The sequence below is a fragment of the Sminthopsis crassicaudata genome, chromosome 1 (assembly GCF_048593235.1).
Source record: "Sminthopsis crassicaudata isolate SCR6 chromosome 1, ASM4859323v1, whole genome shotgun sequence".
NCBI lineage: Eukaryota > Metazoa > Chordata > Mammalia > Dasyuromorphia > Dasyuridae > Sminthopsis > Sminthopsis crassicaudata.
This window is the reverse complement of record NC_133617.1, coordinates 419,778,317-419,795,100: the sequence shown is the minus strand read 5'-3', so window position 1 is coordinate 419,795,100 and position 16,784 is coordinate 419,778,317. Positions and strand designations below refer to the sequence as shown.

Below are 16,784 nucleotides of genomic sequence, written 5' to 3'. Positions count from 1 at the left end.
GATTCATTGAGATATCAAGAATCAGTCAAGCAAAACCAAAAAAAAATAATGAAAAAATAGGAAAAATATTAAATATTTACTTGGAAAAACAATAGACCTGGAAAATAGGTCTAGGAGAGATAATCTGAGGATTATTGGACTTCCTGAAAATTATGATGGAAAAAAAGAGCCTAGACACTATTTTACAGGAAATCATCAAAGAGCCCAGATGTAGGTATTGATCTACACCACATACCAAGATAAGGTTTAAATTGGCTCATGATTTAAACATAAAGGGTGATAATATAAGCAAATTAGAAGAAAATAGGATAATTTACCTCTCAGATATATGGAGAAGGAAGGAATTTGTGACTAAAGAAGAATTGGAGATCATTATTGAACACCAAATAGATAATTTTGATTATATTAAGTTTTTTAACTTAAAAAACTTTTTAGTTTTTGTATAAACAAAACTAATGTGGACAAGATTAGAAGGGAAGCAATAAACAGAAATTATTTTTACATTCAAGGGTTCTGATAAAGGCCTCATTTCTAAAATACATAGAGAATTGACTCAAATTTATAAGAATTCAAGCCATTCTCCAACTGATAAATGGTCAAGATATGAACAGACAATTTTCAGATGAAGAATGGAAACCATCTCTAGTCATATGAAAAGGTGCCCTAAATCACTATTGATCAGAGAAATGCAAATTAAGACAACTCTGAAATACCACTACACACCTGTCAGATTGGCTAAGATGACAAGAAAAGATAATGACGAATGTTGGAGGGGATATGGGAAAACTGGGACACTGATACATTGTTGGTGGAACTGTGAACAGATACAACCGTTCTGGAGAGCAATTTGGAACTATGCTCAAAAAGTTATCAAACTGTGCATACCCTTTGATCCAGCAATGTTCGTCATAGGCTTATATCCCAAAGAGGTCTTAAAGAAGGGAAAGGGACCTGTATGTGCCAAAATGTTTGTAGCAGCCCTTTTTGTAGTGGCCAGAAACTGGAAACTGAGTGGATGCCCATCAGTTGGAGAATGGCTGAATAAATTGTGGTGTATGAATATTATGGAATATTATTGTTCTATAAGAAATGACCAACAGGAAGATTTCAGAAAGGCCTGGAGAGACTTACATGAACTGATACTGAGTGAAATGAGCAGGATCAGGAGATCATTGTATATGGCAACAATAAGATTATACACTTATCAATTCTGATGGATGTGGTTCTCTTCAACAATGAGTGATTCAGACCAGTTCCAGGGGTTTTGTGAAGAAGAAAACCACCTGCACCCAGAGAGAGGATTGTGGGAACTGAGTGTGGTTCACAACATAGCATTCTCACTCTTTTTGTTGTTTCCTTGCATTCTATTTTACTTCTTGTTTTTAACTGGTTTAATTGGATTTTTATTGTGTAGCATGATAATTGTATAAATATGTAAGCATATATTGGATTTAACATATATTTCTACCATGTTTAACATCTATTGGACTACTTGCCATCTAGGGGAGGGCATAGTAGAAACAGAAGAGGAATTGAAACACAAAGTTTTGTAAAGGTTCATGTTGAAGAACTACCCATGCATATGTTTTGAAAAATAAAAAACTTTAATAAAAAATGTTTGTGGCAGCCCTTTTTGTAGTGGCAAGAAACTGGAAACTGAGTTGAAGAATGGCTGAATAAGTTATAGTATATGAATGTTATGGAATATTATTCTATAAGAAATGATCAGGAAGATGATTTTAAATAAGGCCGAAGAGACTTAACATTAACTGATGCTAAGTGAAATGAGCAGAACCAGGAGATCATTATATATTGCAACAAGATTATATGATGATCAATTCTGATGGACTTGGCTTTCTTCAATAATGAGATGATTGAGACCAGTTTGCATGATCTTGTGATGAAGAAAGCCATCTACCTCCAGAGAGAGGACTGTGGGGACTTAGTGTGGATCAAAGCATTCTCACTCTTTTTTGTTGTTGTTTGTCTGCATTTTATTTTCTTTCTCATTTTTCCCTATTTGATCTGATTTTTCTTGTGGAGCAAGATAATTGTATAAATATGTATGCATATGTTGGATTTAGCATACATTTCTACCATATTTAACATATTACTTGCCATCTAGGGGAGGGGGTAAGGGAAAGGGAGGGACAATTGGAACAAAAGGTTTTGCAAGAAATAATGTTGAAAAATTATCCATGATATGTTTTGAAAATAAAAAGTTTTAATTAAAAAAACAAAAAATTATTTAGAGCAATGGCATCATTTCAATGGCAACATTAGAGAAGCAGTGTCATGTAGTGGAAAGAGCATTAAGCCAAAACCCAAAAGATATAAGTTCCATTATTTTCTGACTCTTATGAGCTATATTACTTGGAGCAAATCATTTAACTTTGGTATTCTTCAATTTCTTAATCACTAAAATGGAAATAGTAATGTCTATCTCTTGTACCTAATCAGGCTAATATAAAAACCAAATGAAATGAATATGAAAGCATTTTGAAAATTAGGTTTTACATAAACAGGAGGCATTAATAATAATAATAATAATATTATTGCTTCTCCATGTAAACCCTACTCTAATGCTTCATTATATTATTGAGGTAACATTCTGCTCTTGAAGACTATGCTGGTAGGATATCAGGTCCAAGGCTTTATTTAGTTGCAAAGGTTTCCAGTATGGAAAACAATAACTGAAATTGTGAGTCTTGGTTTCCTTACCTGTAGAATAAATGAAATAACATTTGCACTATTCTACTTCACAGGCTTGTAGTGAGAAAATCATTTTTAAAAACTTAAAGCAATATTATTATTATGATCTCAGTAATGGATTCTCTCTCTGTCTCTCTGTCTGTCTGTCTCTGTCTGTTTCTGTCTCTCTCTCCTCTGAAGACAGCATAGGTTTAAAGAGTTTCATTACCAAAAGGTTCATTGATGGTTGCTTTATTCACCCAGAAAAACTCATTAAACTGTTGATTTAGGCATGGAGAAGAGTTGCTATCAGGAAGTATTGTGACTATACTGAAGAAATCAAAGATCCTTTAAATATAGTACTGAAATAAGTATAACTATTATTGTTAATAACTCACATTTATATGTCTGACTAAGGTTTATAAAGAACCATACAAGTAGGTAATCTCTAAATGTGACACTTTGAAGAATAACAGTCATTTGAACATAAAAGTTCGGGTGTGTTATGGAAGATTCAGTCTCATTGCTTTACAGTGCCATCCTGCACATGTTTCAGAGAAAGATTGGATAACAGATTGCTAAAATATGATGGAGACATAAGAAATTAATATGTTTAGGGAGGCATTTAAATTGTAAGATATTATCAAGGAGATCAATCTTGAACCATCTCCTGGTATCTGTCTCCACAATAGATAGGATCTTTAACTGGAGAGATCTTCAATTGGAGGGACTGATTTTGAGAATTCAAAGCTTGGCCCCATGAACTTTGCAATTGGTTATATAACCTTGAGTCCCAGCCCTTCTCTTACCTTCCACTTTCTCTTCTGACATCACTGTGTGACAGAGCGAGAGGGAGAGAAAAAAAAGGTGGACCATTATATCTCCTTTTTTTACTGCTTCTGCCAAAGTCTTGTCATAAAATGAAAACTTGGGGTCAGCCAGTTTATTGTAGGAGAAGTCAACCTTCTCTGTTTCCTACAACACAAGGGCAAGAACAATCATTCCAGCAGCTACTGTTAAGCTCTTTTAGGGAAATGTCTGGATTCTTTAGCTGATCTAGATACTCTAGTTTCTAGGTCTTTGGAAACATTTCCTACCGGGCTCTCTTTCTAAGTCTTATAGTTCAATTCTAGTACCCTGCTCTATCTTCCCACTGCTTCAGGGACCTGGTAAACCTTTTAACTTTTCATTACATCCCATCCTGCCTCTATCAGAACTCATTCTAGTAACCATCTCCTGTCTCTCTTTTGCATTTTCAATCTTTCCTTCTCTACCAGATCCTTCTCTTCTACAAGATTTTCTCACTCCCAAAAATTTTAACTGCTATTCCTTGAGCTGCTATCTTGTCACTCTCCATCCCATCAGTTTTTTTTGGAAAGAATAATCACTACAATTGCTTTTTGGTCCATTCACTCCTCCACCATTTATGCCCACTATAAAAAATACTCGAGTAAACACTGATTATTATCCTAATCAACATATCCCAAGACTTTCTTAGTCTTCATTCTTTGCACTCTTTGCAGCAATTGTCACTGGTGAACACTTCCTCCTTATACATTCTCTCTTTCATTAAGTTGCTCCACTAGATTTATTCTCCTCCTCCCCTTTCTGATCACTTTTACTGGTTCCTCACTCATGAAATATAAGTTTTCATTTCAGTCCTGTGTTTGGCCTTTTCTCCACTATCATATAGTCTTCTTCAGAGATCATTCATCCCCTAAACTTTAGCTATCATCTCAATCTGTGTTCCTTGTTTTGCCTTCTCTTGAATTCCAGCTCTACAAATGTACCTGCCTGTTGGACAGCACCACTGGATATACTGTCTGATGATAGCTCAAATTTACCATGCTTTAATCAGAATTAATCGTTTCTCCACAAATCAGCTTCACTTTACTTCATTATTACTTACAACAATACCATTAAGCTTAAACATCTAGTATTATGACCGATTTTTCTTTCCCTCACTCCTCAAATCTTTCTTTCTTCCCAATAATTTCAACACCTTTCCCTACTAAATATTCTAAGTTCCCTTTTGTTCCATACAAATTTACATCTTTGTATATTTTTTTCATGCTTTTTTCCCATTTGAAATGCCTTTCCACTCGTTTAAATGCTATTAATCCTTTAGGACACAGCTCATATTTTAACTCCTCTTTTCTTGACCTTTCTAGTCATAAAAGTTTTTCTTGACCACTTAGATCCAAAGAGTTGTCTCTATTTCTAACTTATAGCATTGTCTGTACTATTATATATAATAACATATTATCTTTTATTATTATTTAACTATTTGCTGGCATGACTCTCCTCTGTCCAGATTATAATCTCTGTCAGAAGGTACTTTTTCTTTTTTTCTGTTTTCTGCATGGGACACATTTATTGACTTGCAGTAAAATATCCATCTCTTCTTTTTTTTCCCTTTTTGGAATCTGATCCTGCTTTCCTCTTTTATTTTTCTACACTTCTTCCTGATAATTTTTAAATTAATTGGATGAACCTGGGAGAGAAGGAAGCTGAAACAAATGTTATTGCCAAACATCTAACATCTTGAAGGGAACAAGCTCATTTTTCTATGAAACCTAACTATAGGGAATACACTGAAGCAACCAGTCTCTCTTCTAATTACTAGTATTCCCCAAAGTGGGATGTGTATAATCATGTCACAAGGCCTTTGGTGGCAGGGATTAGTGAGATCCATACTCATTATCATGGAATCTCATGTCAGAGAGGTAGGTAAGTTTTAGGAACTCAAAGTGGTATGTGTGTGCCCAGGTTGTGTAACGGGACATGTACCCATTTCAGGAGTAGGCTTGTGTCAGGGGGTCACTTTGTGATATGTTGGCACAGGCCTTGAAATTTGCATGTGAATTTCTCCAGGAATCATGATGTCATCTCTCACCTCTGTGATTTCCATCTTTTGTCCAGTCATATCATAGACATCACCTGTTGGGAAATGGATTTTGGATGTCATTCTGACCCAGAGTTATATGCCAGACATCTTGCAACCCAACCCAAGAATCTAATAAAAAAAATCAAGTAACAGTGTATTACAAATTGCCTGGAGGAGGGTAAACAAAATTAAAAGAGAATCTGTAAGCCTCTACACATGATTCTTTCATTACTAGATCTTGAAGTGCTTCATTCACACTTAAACCTCACTTAAAAATTGTCTCCTTTTTCCTCCCTTCCTAAAGTCTGGTCTATTATGTCCTGCTTTCTAGAGTCCCCAAGCTGGGGTGCAAAATGTACCACTGCTTTCTAGAGTCCCCATTATTAAAGGTATATTAAAATATACCTTCCCAGTGGAGAAATGATGAGGCGGGACTCCCAAGGATGGTGGAAAAATGGAGTCCTTTTATTTCAAGGGCTTTCCCCTTTTTATAATATATAACAAAGACAACACTGAGCACATGTAGGACCACATAAACAACTTGCTATTGTACATAGTTTGCCACATGGTATCACTGTGCTTCAATCACAACACAGGTTGTCACCGCCCCCTGACTTCTCAGGAAGGCCGATCGCCCTAGGGGAGATGGGGAGCTGAACCAGACACTGTCAGCAGGTTCCTTCTGGGCTGACAGGGTTTATACTTTACTCAGAGTTTCCCCACTGCCTGTGACCCTATACACTGGTCATTAATTGGAGGAGGAGAATTAGGGCCCCATTTCTGCTCCTTTAGGTGAAAGTGAATGAACAACTGGGAAATAGGTGGCATCAGTAGCATGTTTTTTAGTAACTGTAGAACATGCATTAGATCAATTCTTAGGGACAGTTTAGAGATAATATAGGTATGCACTGGAGGAGATGGCTTCCAAAGTTTGTTGTATTTTTATCATCCTATGTTTCCCTAACTAAGAAAGTTTAGGTTAGTAACTATACAATGAGTGAAGATGCCATAAAGATACAACTCTGGATAGGATTAATCTATAGAATTTATTAGTGATTTAGGTCTTCAAAGGGGTTATAAGTATTCAGAGGAGGAGTGTAGCTAGTACACAAACAATCTGGTATAGATGTTAAAATTCTGGACTTAAAATAATAAAGAACTGACTTCAAATTTGGGCCTGTCCCTTTTTTTTTTGTCATTTTTTTCATAATCTACATAACTATGGAAATTGTAAAATGAGGGTAACAAGGGTAACAACTGCAGTAACCTATATCACAGGGCTATATCAAGGCTTATATAAAACAATGTATGTAAAACACTTTTGTTCAGTTGTTTTTCAATTGTGTCTAATTCTTCATGACTCCATTTGGGTTTTTTCTTGGCAAAGATTTTGGAGTGATTTGCCACTTCCTTCTTCAGCTCATTTTACAGATAAGGAAACTGAGGCAAACAGAATTAAGTGACTTGCCCAGGATCATACAGTTAATAAGTGTCTGAGGACAGATCTGAACTCAGGAAGATGAATTTGACTCCAGCTAGGCACTCTATCGACTGCACCACCAGAACTTTACAAACTTCAAGAAGTCGTATAAATGCCAGTTATTATTATTTTCCTGAGAGGCAGTCTAGTGTAGTGGAAGAGCATGGACTTGGAATTAAAAGAGTTTGAGTTCAAATCCCAGCCTAATAGTTGTGTGACCATAGATGAGTTATCTTTGATGACACTTCTAAATTTCAGTTTCCTCATGTGTAAAGAAGGAGATAATAACACTTTTAGTATCTAGCTCAAAGAGTTATGAAGATCTGATAATTTAATAATGATGATGATGATATATTTGTGGTATTTTGCAAACCTTAAGGTGTTATATAAATGCCATATATAATTATTAGATATATTCGGAACAAAGCGTAATTGTAGCAGCACAAAGGAAATATGAAAGAAACATGCAAATCTAGAAATAGTTCCATCCCAAATGTTCAATGGTCTTTTTGTGCCCAACTCATGGTAGAGCCTTTTGAATTCATACAGGACTAGGCAGCCACACACTGTACCTTAATCCCAACATTGTAATGTCGTCGGTCCTTTTTGAGTATAAAAAACAAACATTGACCCTTGACTAATTAGGTGACAAGTCTAGATGTTCTCTGTGGGGGAGATAAGTCTTATATTCATTACAATAATATCTCCTGGCTCTTCATAAGTCTTAATAATAATTACAATCATTTACAATGCCTTAAAATCTGTAAAGCATTTTACATACTTTATTTTATTTGATCTTCATAAAAATCATGAGAGTTAGATAATGCAAGTATTATTATTCAAACTGATTCTGTCTGAGACATTAACTAAAGAAAATACTTATTTCTCTCAAAATATGTACACACCTTGACCAAAAATGATCCATCAGAGACAATCAGTACAAGATCTAGATTGGTAGGAATACAAGAAAATATTGGAATGCTCTGATTTGTGCCTATTCTTTTGTCTTTTTTTTTTTTAATATAAGGTCTTCCCTTTCCTACTAAAAAGGTTATTGTTCTTAGACATTTAAAGGAAGGAGATTTACATGTCTTACACACACACACACACACACACACACACACACACACACACACACATTATATATCTATATATCTTGGAAATATGGAATGATCACAAAAGCCATAATTTATGAAATCAAGCAATAATGTCAGAATCACTGATCCTCTTCCTACCTTTCCATACTGTTCCCTTTTAGTGGCTTCCCCCAGGACTTAGTCCATGGAGGAATTCAGAGAAGGGTGGCTGTAGGGATGTGTTTTCTTTGCCACAAGAAAGGATTAAAGGTAGAGCTAGATTTTGTTTGGAGCACATGCAATCATTTAAATTTATTGATTTTAGGGTTGGATGATTTATAAAGAATATTATTATCATGCCAGATTTTTATCATACCCAACTATAACTTGGTAACAAATGTTTTCTGATAGAAAGTAAGTTGTGTGTACCGTATGACCGCCCATTAATGGAACACTTGTTGAAAACCATGATATTCTGAGTCAGTGTCCCCGTCTTGTCAGAGAACACATATTGGATCTGGCCTAGTTCCTCATTCAGAGTTGTGGTATGGGCCTGGGCTGGTGTGTTATATGGGATGTAAAACATTTTTCGGTCCCAGTTGATGTAGAAGCTGTTGCCCAATCGTATTATCTCTACACTGTGGAGAAATGAAGAGAGAGAACTCTGGTCAGTATGGGATGGAAAGTCCTGCTCCAGGGGCTCCTTAAAAGATAGTAGAGGGGACACATGTAAGAGAGGGAAATCTAAACCTGCTCAACAAAAATTCAGAGAAATGTCCAAATCTAACAAAATCTCTAGAAATAACATGAAAAATAAAATTAATTTGAGAACCAATGAGAAAAATGAGAAAAAAACCTACATAATTCAATATTCTGTACTACAAGAGAAACAAAGGAAAAATTCCAACAATGTGCAATGCCTAGATCTCCAAGGAATGTTGAATGAGAAGCTTAAGTGGATAAAAAATAAGCACTAAATAATAAAAAATTATAATTCACCCCAAAAACTTTTGGGAAAAATTATAAGCAAACTTGCTTTACACTTCAAGAATCTGTGATTTCATTGGTATATGTTCCCTTCCATTGACCCAGATTGCAAAGTATCTATGCCTTAGATGGTCTTCAAGAATTGCTGTGACTGAAAAGTTTATCACCAAGCAACCAGTCTAGTGATGAGACTCTCTGAATCTAGTTAGGCTAGTCCTCAGACAACATAGTCTGTCAAAAGACTTATACAAAAAGCCTTCCCAGTTTTGTATAACCTTACATAACTTCATGTCAGTGGCATAATCCTTTGAGAACTCAGTTATCTCCAAGCCACAATATTTCTTCTTTAATTTAATATTTGATGGAGGAAAGGGAAAACAATGTAGGAGAACTAAAGATAATTGGAATCAGCAAAAGACAGAATGAAGAAATTGAATAAAGAACTACAGAAACTAAGGGAAATTTTAGCAAGCTGGCAAAAAAAAATAGTTGTGACTAAGTCCAGATTTCCTGTACTATCTCAAAACAAAGACATATAAATCTTGAAATAAAATAATAACAACAACAAAGAAAAAATGAGGGAAGGAAAAAAATCCTTACAAGACAAAATCTCATAGGAAATCCAACAGAAGAAAAAATGGAATTCTAATGCAATGAATTAATACTACAGAGTTAAAGTAAGAAAAAACCTCAAAAAGAACAGATCATGGCTATTATGACAACTACACTTCTAGAAGACAGAATGGACATCCTTACTGCAAGAATCCCCAGAATAGTTTAAAATTTGCTCAAGGAAGAATTTTAAAAGAACACAATAATTGACAAGGCAAAACAGATGGTGGAAAATATCAATGAAGGAGTATACCTTCTAAAGAGTAAGAATAGTTAAAGGAGGAAAACAATTTACATATGTAAGAATAAATAAAACAAAATTATAAAAGAGTGGCAAGAAGGAAAGATCATAGATTTAAGCCCAAAAGGTGAGTTAGACATTTTGTAGCCCGAACCTCAACTGTAAGGCTATTAGAATATGGCATGTGATTAGATTTTAAAGGATTTTAGAGAGAAAGAATACTTCTGGAGCAAAAATAAATGAGGAGGTCAGAGAGCATAGTCTGGTTTGTCTGGAACATGGTACATATTAGAGTAATAAGACATAAATCTGGAAAGATAAGGTAGTGCCAGCTTTGGGATGACCTGAATGCTAGGCAAAGGAAAATGAATTTCACTTGGTAGGCAGTAGGGAGCCCCTGAGAGTTCTGAGAAAAATGACATAATCAGATCTCTTCCTGAGGAAGAATAATCTGGCATGGTATGGAGGATGGCACTGAAAAGGGAAAAGGAAGACAGGAAGAATTACTGAGAACATAAAGGAAGGGACAGATGCAAGAGACATTGATAAGATGGCATTAGTATTGTAACGAGGAGCACACTAAAACTTCAGGAGGCAGGTAGATTGTTTTGTGAATAATAATAATGTCCCTCTGCCATGTGTGGTGCTATAACTGAAAGATATTTAAGGAAAAAGAAGGGAAGTTACTATTTCCAGTGGCTGTCATCCTCAATTTGACTCTGTAAGCAGTGCTTGACAGTGTAAAGAGTTGACCTAAGAAACATGTAGAGAAGAATATTGTTAAAGCTGGGTGAGTATCCTAAGGAATATTTCATTTTACACTAATTTTGTGAACTCCATTAATGCATTCCATAACTGTTATGGAGTGAGCATGAGAAGGAATGAGAATGTAAATGTGAACCAAAGCAGAAGTAGGAGTGGTTTATAAGAGAAATCTTATCATCTGAGTGTTGGTGGGCTGGGGTGGGGATAAGGAAGCCACTGGGAACTTGAGATGGGAAATCTTTTGGAATGGCTGCTAATATACAAAATCATTAACAGTAGAGAAAGATCACTAAGGGAAGTAAGGGACCACATGGAATTATGCAGTATAAATTCATAAGTAAAATGAAATCAGCTCAGTTTTTTATTAGGTGATTATTAGGAATCTAAGATCAGGGTAGCAGAATCAAATATGGGCTATCTCGGTCAAAGGATAAAGGGATTCCAGGAGGGAGATTCAGATGCTTCTGGGAAAGTCCGTGAAAGGGTCTTAATCACAGCAAATCAGCAACTAGACCTTTGGTCCTTACTGGGGCAGTCTCCAGTCCCACTTCAGAAGGGAGACTGCCAACCTAGCAAATCAGGCTATTGTCTGTAGAAAGCAGATAGGGTTACCCTGCTGTGAGCAAGACACCAAATACAAGGTGCTTCTGTGCTCAAAGCCCAGGCTCAGAGTGGCATAAGAAGTTTGGTATGGAGTGCTGTGTACTCCAGGAGCAGAGCTCAACCATAAAAGTCACAAAATAGGAAGGAAGGAAGAAATGGGAGGAATGGTAGGAATGAGAAGAACGGGAAGGAAAAAATAAGAAAGAAACAGAAAAGAATCTTAACTATCGAAAGCTACTTGTGGAGACAGCGAAGACCAAAACATCAACTCAGAAGAGAACAAAATGCCCACATGGGAAATCTCAAAGAATGACATGAATTGGTCTCAAGCCCAAAAAGACTTCTTAGAGATGCTCATAAAGGATTTTAAAAGGCAAATAAGACAGGTAGAAGAGAAATTGGGAAAAGAAATAAGAGATATACAAGAGAGAGTCAACAGCTTGGAAAAGGAAGGACAAAAATTGACTGATAAAAACAATTCCTTAAAAAACACAATTGGCCAAACATAAAAAAATCCACTTAAGAAAACACTTTGAAAAACAGAATTAATCAAATTGAAAAAGAAATACAAAAGCTAACCAAAGAAAATCATATATTAAAAACTAGAACCGGGCAAATGGAAGCTAATGACTCTATGAGACATTAAGAATTAATCAAATGGAGAAAACATAAAATACCCCATTGGAAAAACAACCCATCTGGAAAATAGATCCAAGAGAGACAATTTAAAACTTATTGGTCTTCCAGAAGGCCACGACCAAAAAAAAAAAAAAAAAGAGCCCAGATAGCATTCTTCAAAAGATCATCAAGGAAAATTTCAGTGATACACTAGAACCAGAGGACAAAATATTCACTGAAAGACTCCATTTGATCACCTCTGGAAAAAGATTCCACAAGGAAAACCCCAAGAAACATTATTGCAAAATTCCAGAAGTATAATCAATATCTATCTCAATCTATAATTTCAACTATAATCTCAAGGAAAAAAATATTGCAAGCTGTCAGAAAAAATTTCAAGTATGTATCAAAGACCCACAGTCTGGCACCTTTAAAATAAAGGATCAGAAGGCCTGGAATATCATATTCTGGAAGGCAAAGGACCTGGGATTACAACCAGAATTAACTACTCCAATGAGACTGAGCATCATCTTTTAGGGAGGAGATTAATCTTCAATAAAGTAAGGGATTTTCAATCATTTCTATTAAAAAGACCAGAACCAAAAAGAAAATTTGATCTTCAAACATAGGACTTGAGAAGAAAATTAAAACAACACTGAGGTTTACAAAAACAGGAAAAAATCCACATTATTTAAAGATTAAACTACTTACATCCCTAGATGGGAAAATGATACTTGTAACTCTCAAAAATGGTATTTTTTATTAGGGCAGTTAGAGGGGGCATACATAGACAAAGAAAGTGGGTATAAATTGACTTTGATGTGATGGTATTAAAGAAAAAGACATGAAGGGGTGGAAAAAGGATTGTACTGCAAGAAGAGTAAGGGAGAGGAAGTAAATAGGATAGATTTGGTTATATGAAGAGGCATAAAAGGAAAAGAAGGAAAATAACTGTAGACAAAATGAAATATTTGAGTGTCTACCTGCCAAGACAAACCCAGGAATTAAATGAACACAATTGTAAAACACTTTTCACACAAACAACTGGAAAAATACCAATTGCTCATAGATAGGCTGAGCTAATATAATAAAAATGACAAGTATACCAATCAAACTGGCAAAAAAAATTATTTTATAGAGATGGAAAAATAGTGACAAAATTCATCTGGAAGAACAAAAGGTTAAGAATATTAAGGGAGTTAATGAAAAAATATAAAGAAAAAATATCTAGTGGTACTAGATCTAAAACTCTATTATAAAGCAGAACTCATCAAAACCATATGGTATTGGCTAAGATATAGAGTGATGGATTAGTAAGTTAGATACACATGACATAATAATAATATATGGCTACACCCCAAAACTCTAGCTTCTGGGATAAGAACTCACTATTTCCAAAAATTCCTGGGAAAACTGGAAAATAATGTCAGAAACTTGGCACAGACCTACACTTCATACCTCATACCAAAATAAGGTCAAAATGGGTGCATAATTTAAGTGTAAAAAGGGACATAATAAATAAATTAGGAGAGCAAGGGATAATTTATATCAGATCTTTGGAGAAGGGAGGAATTTATGGCCAAAGAAGAACTTTAGAACATTATGAAATGCAAAATGAACAACTTTGATTACATTAAACTAAAAAACTTTTGCATAAACAAAAACAATGCATTCAAGATTAGAGGGAAGCAGAAAATTGGGGAAAAATTTTATAGCCAGTGTCTCTGCTAAAGGCCTCATTTCTAAAATATATAAAGAACTGAATTAAATTATAAGAATATTGGTCATTCCCCAATTTGTAAATGGTCAAAGAATATGAACAATTTTCAGATGAAGAAATTAAAGTCATTTATAGTCATATGAAAAAAATGCTCTAAATCACTATTGATTAGAGAAATGCAAAATTAAAACAACACTAAGGTACCACCTCACAACTCAACTTAAGATTGGCTAAGGTAACAGGAAAAGATAATGATAAATGTTGGAGGGGATGTGGGAAAATTGGGACACTAATGCATTGTTGATGGAATTGTGAAATGTTCCAACCATTCTGGAGAGCAATTTGGAACTATGGTTAAAGGGCTAAAATGCAAACCCTTTGATCCAGCAGTGTTTTTGCTGGGCTTATGTCTCAAAGAGATCTTAAAGGAGAGAAAGGCATCCACATGTGCAAAAATGTTTGTGGCAGCCCTTTTTGTAGTGGCAAAGAATTTGAAAATTATTAAATGCCCTTCAATTGGGTAATGGCTGAATAAGTTATGGTATATGAAAGTAATGGAATATATTGTTCTATAAAAATGATAAACAGGTTAACTTTGGATGGAAAGCCATCTGCATTCAGAGAGAGAACTATAGAGACTGACTGTAAATTCACACATGCTATGTTCAGTTTTTTTCTTTTTCTTGTTTTTTTTTCCTCTCATGGTTTTCCCCTTTTGTTCTGATTTTTCTCTCCCAATATGATTGATTCATAAGAAAATATATTAAAAATGAATATACATGCATAACTAAAATGTTTTTACATGTAATTGGGGGAAATAAAATAAAAAATTCATCTTTTTTGAATTTCTCTATTACTTCTTTCTGTTTAGAACAGGAGTTGTTTCTATGCTCAGCATAGGCTCACGTAGGAGATAATGAAATTAAAAAACAGATTTCATGATGAGCAGACTGATTTCAGAAAAGCTTGGAAAGACTTACATGAACTGATGCTAAGTGAAGTTAGCAGAACCAAGAGAATGTTTTACACAGTATCAGCAAGATCATCTGTGATGGACTTGGCTCTTCTAAGTAATATGGGTAATACAAGACAATTTTAATAAACTGGGAATGGAAGATGTCATCCACTTCCAGAAAGAGAAAATTATGAATGTGGATCAAAGCATAGTATTTTTGCCTTTTTTTTGTTTGCATATTTGCTTTTGCTTTTTCATGATTTTCTCCCTTTTGGTCTTATTTCTCTTGTACAACATAACAAATATGGAAATATGTTTAAAAGGATTATACTTATTTAACCTATATGAGATTCTCTGCTGTCTTGGGGGAGAGGGAGGTAAAAGAGAGAAGGAGAAAATTTTGGAACACAAAAGTTTTACAAAAATGAATGTTGAAAAATATTTTTACATGTATTTGTAAAAATAAAATACTATTGAGAAAAAGAAGAAAATAGATTTCAAGGCCAGAATCTTATTGGTAGTTAATCCATTAAAAAGGTGAGGTAGTAAGTCTGACAATGCTATGTTTGGCTTATAGGAATAGGGAAGGAAAAATTTTGTTGTCAGGTTCTGATAATAATCCTTCAATATGAATACTGGAGTCCCTGAGGATGATGGCAGGGTATAGAGTATAGACTGTAGGCCAGGTGCTAAAGTCTTTGAAAAAGTGCTCTTTGGAGATTGGATTGGCAGATAATAACAACAGGGATTGAGAAAGGATGGTATAAATAAATTGCATGGACTGGTAGGAGATGGGATGCTTACAAGTTCAGATGCATATATGAACTAAAGCTGGATAAAGAGGTTAGGCTTACATGATGGTGGTCTTTCAAAGCCAGACTGGAGAATTTGCATTTTGTTTTAGACGCAATAGAAAATTGCCTCTATAAGGATTTCGAGCACTGCCAGATTTGTACCTTAGAGAGATAATTTTGATTATTCTCATTATCTCCTACCTGAGCCTGTGCTGAGCACAGAAACCACTCCTGTCCTAAACAGGAAGGAGAATAGAGAAATTCACAAAAGATGAATTTTTAAAAAATTTATTGTCTCCATTACATGTGAAAACAGTTTAGTTATGCATGTATATTCATTTTTGAAATATATTTTCTTATGAATTAGAGATGTGGAATATAGATATGGACTAGAGATGTGGAAGACTGAAGGTGACTATACTAGTCCAAGGGAGAATAATACTACACCGGCAGTGGTGTGTATGAGAGATGAGGGGTGGGGGCTGAAGAGGTTCCATGGAATCTGGAAGTCAGGAAACCTATAGTGAAAGTCAGAACAAGGGCAGAATGGCTTTCAACTGAAATCTGTCCTGGGTTGCACTCCAAGATCAGGGACTATATTATCCACCTGAATATGTGTACTTACTTTGTAACATTTTTTCCTCTTTTTTGTACAAGATAGTCAACTCATAGTTGATGAGAGGTCCCATGAAAAAGAAGTCTGAAGTTCCTTGCCTTTAACTAGGAATGTCAAGTGAGAGTCAGGAATTCTCATCATCTCTTCAGGGGGTCCTTCTAGGGAAAACTTCAGGTATTTCTCTAGAGAACTTCTCAGGAAAAATTGGGGAACTTATCCCTTCCCTACTGATCTTGTGGGTAGTCAGTTTCTGAGAACCAGAGTAGAACCTCTGGGCTTTCATGGAGCTTTATTGCAGCCTTTTTCTTCCCAAGATGGAAAGTTTGAGGGTAGTTACTTTACCACAGTAAGACCTTTTCCTTCCCCAGAAAGATACACATACCTGACGTAGAGGGAAATCGGCACCACAGTGTTGAGAATGATGACATATGACCAGAATATGAGGAAGGTAGAAAGACCTGGGGCAGTTAATTCCTCTTTTTGAGGCAGATAGATCTGGAAGTAATAACCCTTCTTGTTCTCCCAAATTTCATGCCCAATTGCCAGGATACAACACATGCCAGCTAAGAACGGGAAAATCTGTAAATTATTAAAAAAAAAATTCAAAACCTCAGCTTCAGCCCCACTGTAGGCTAAGAGAAAGTTTAGTTAGCTTTGTGAATGACACACTCCTGTAATCTGGCCCCTTTGAGCACCTCTGGTCTATTTTTTTCTATATGTCTCAAATTCTATATGCTCC

At 35.2% G+C, this 16,784-nt stretch overlaps 1 protein-coding gene across 2 annotated transcripts in view; it reads right to left on the bottom strand.

The window, feature by feature from the left end:
* Nucleotides 1-16,784, bottom strand: part of LOC141550070 (phospholipid-transporting ATPase FetA-like) — a 131,326-nt gene that overhangs the window by 28,437 nt on the left and 86,105 nt on the right. For both annotated transcript variants that reach the window (XM_074280286.1, XM_074280287.1), the window contains 4 exons: nucleotides 16,428-16,624; nucleotides 8,564-8,772; nucleotides 5,588-5,631; nucleotides 3,501-3,666 (listed from right to left, as the gene is read on the bottom strand). In XM_074280286.1, the coding sequence (XP_074136387.1) occupies nucleotides 3,501-3,666; nucleotides 5,588-5,631; nucleotides 8,564-8,772; nucleotides 16,428-16,624 (616 nt within the window). The remainder of the gene's footprint in view (nucleotides 1-3,500; nucleotides 3,667-5,587; nucleotides 5,632-8,563; nucleotides 8,773-16,427; nucleotides 16,625-16,784) is intronic.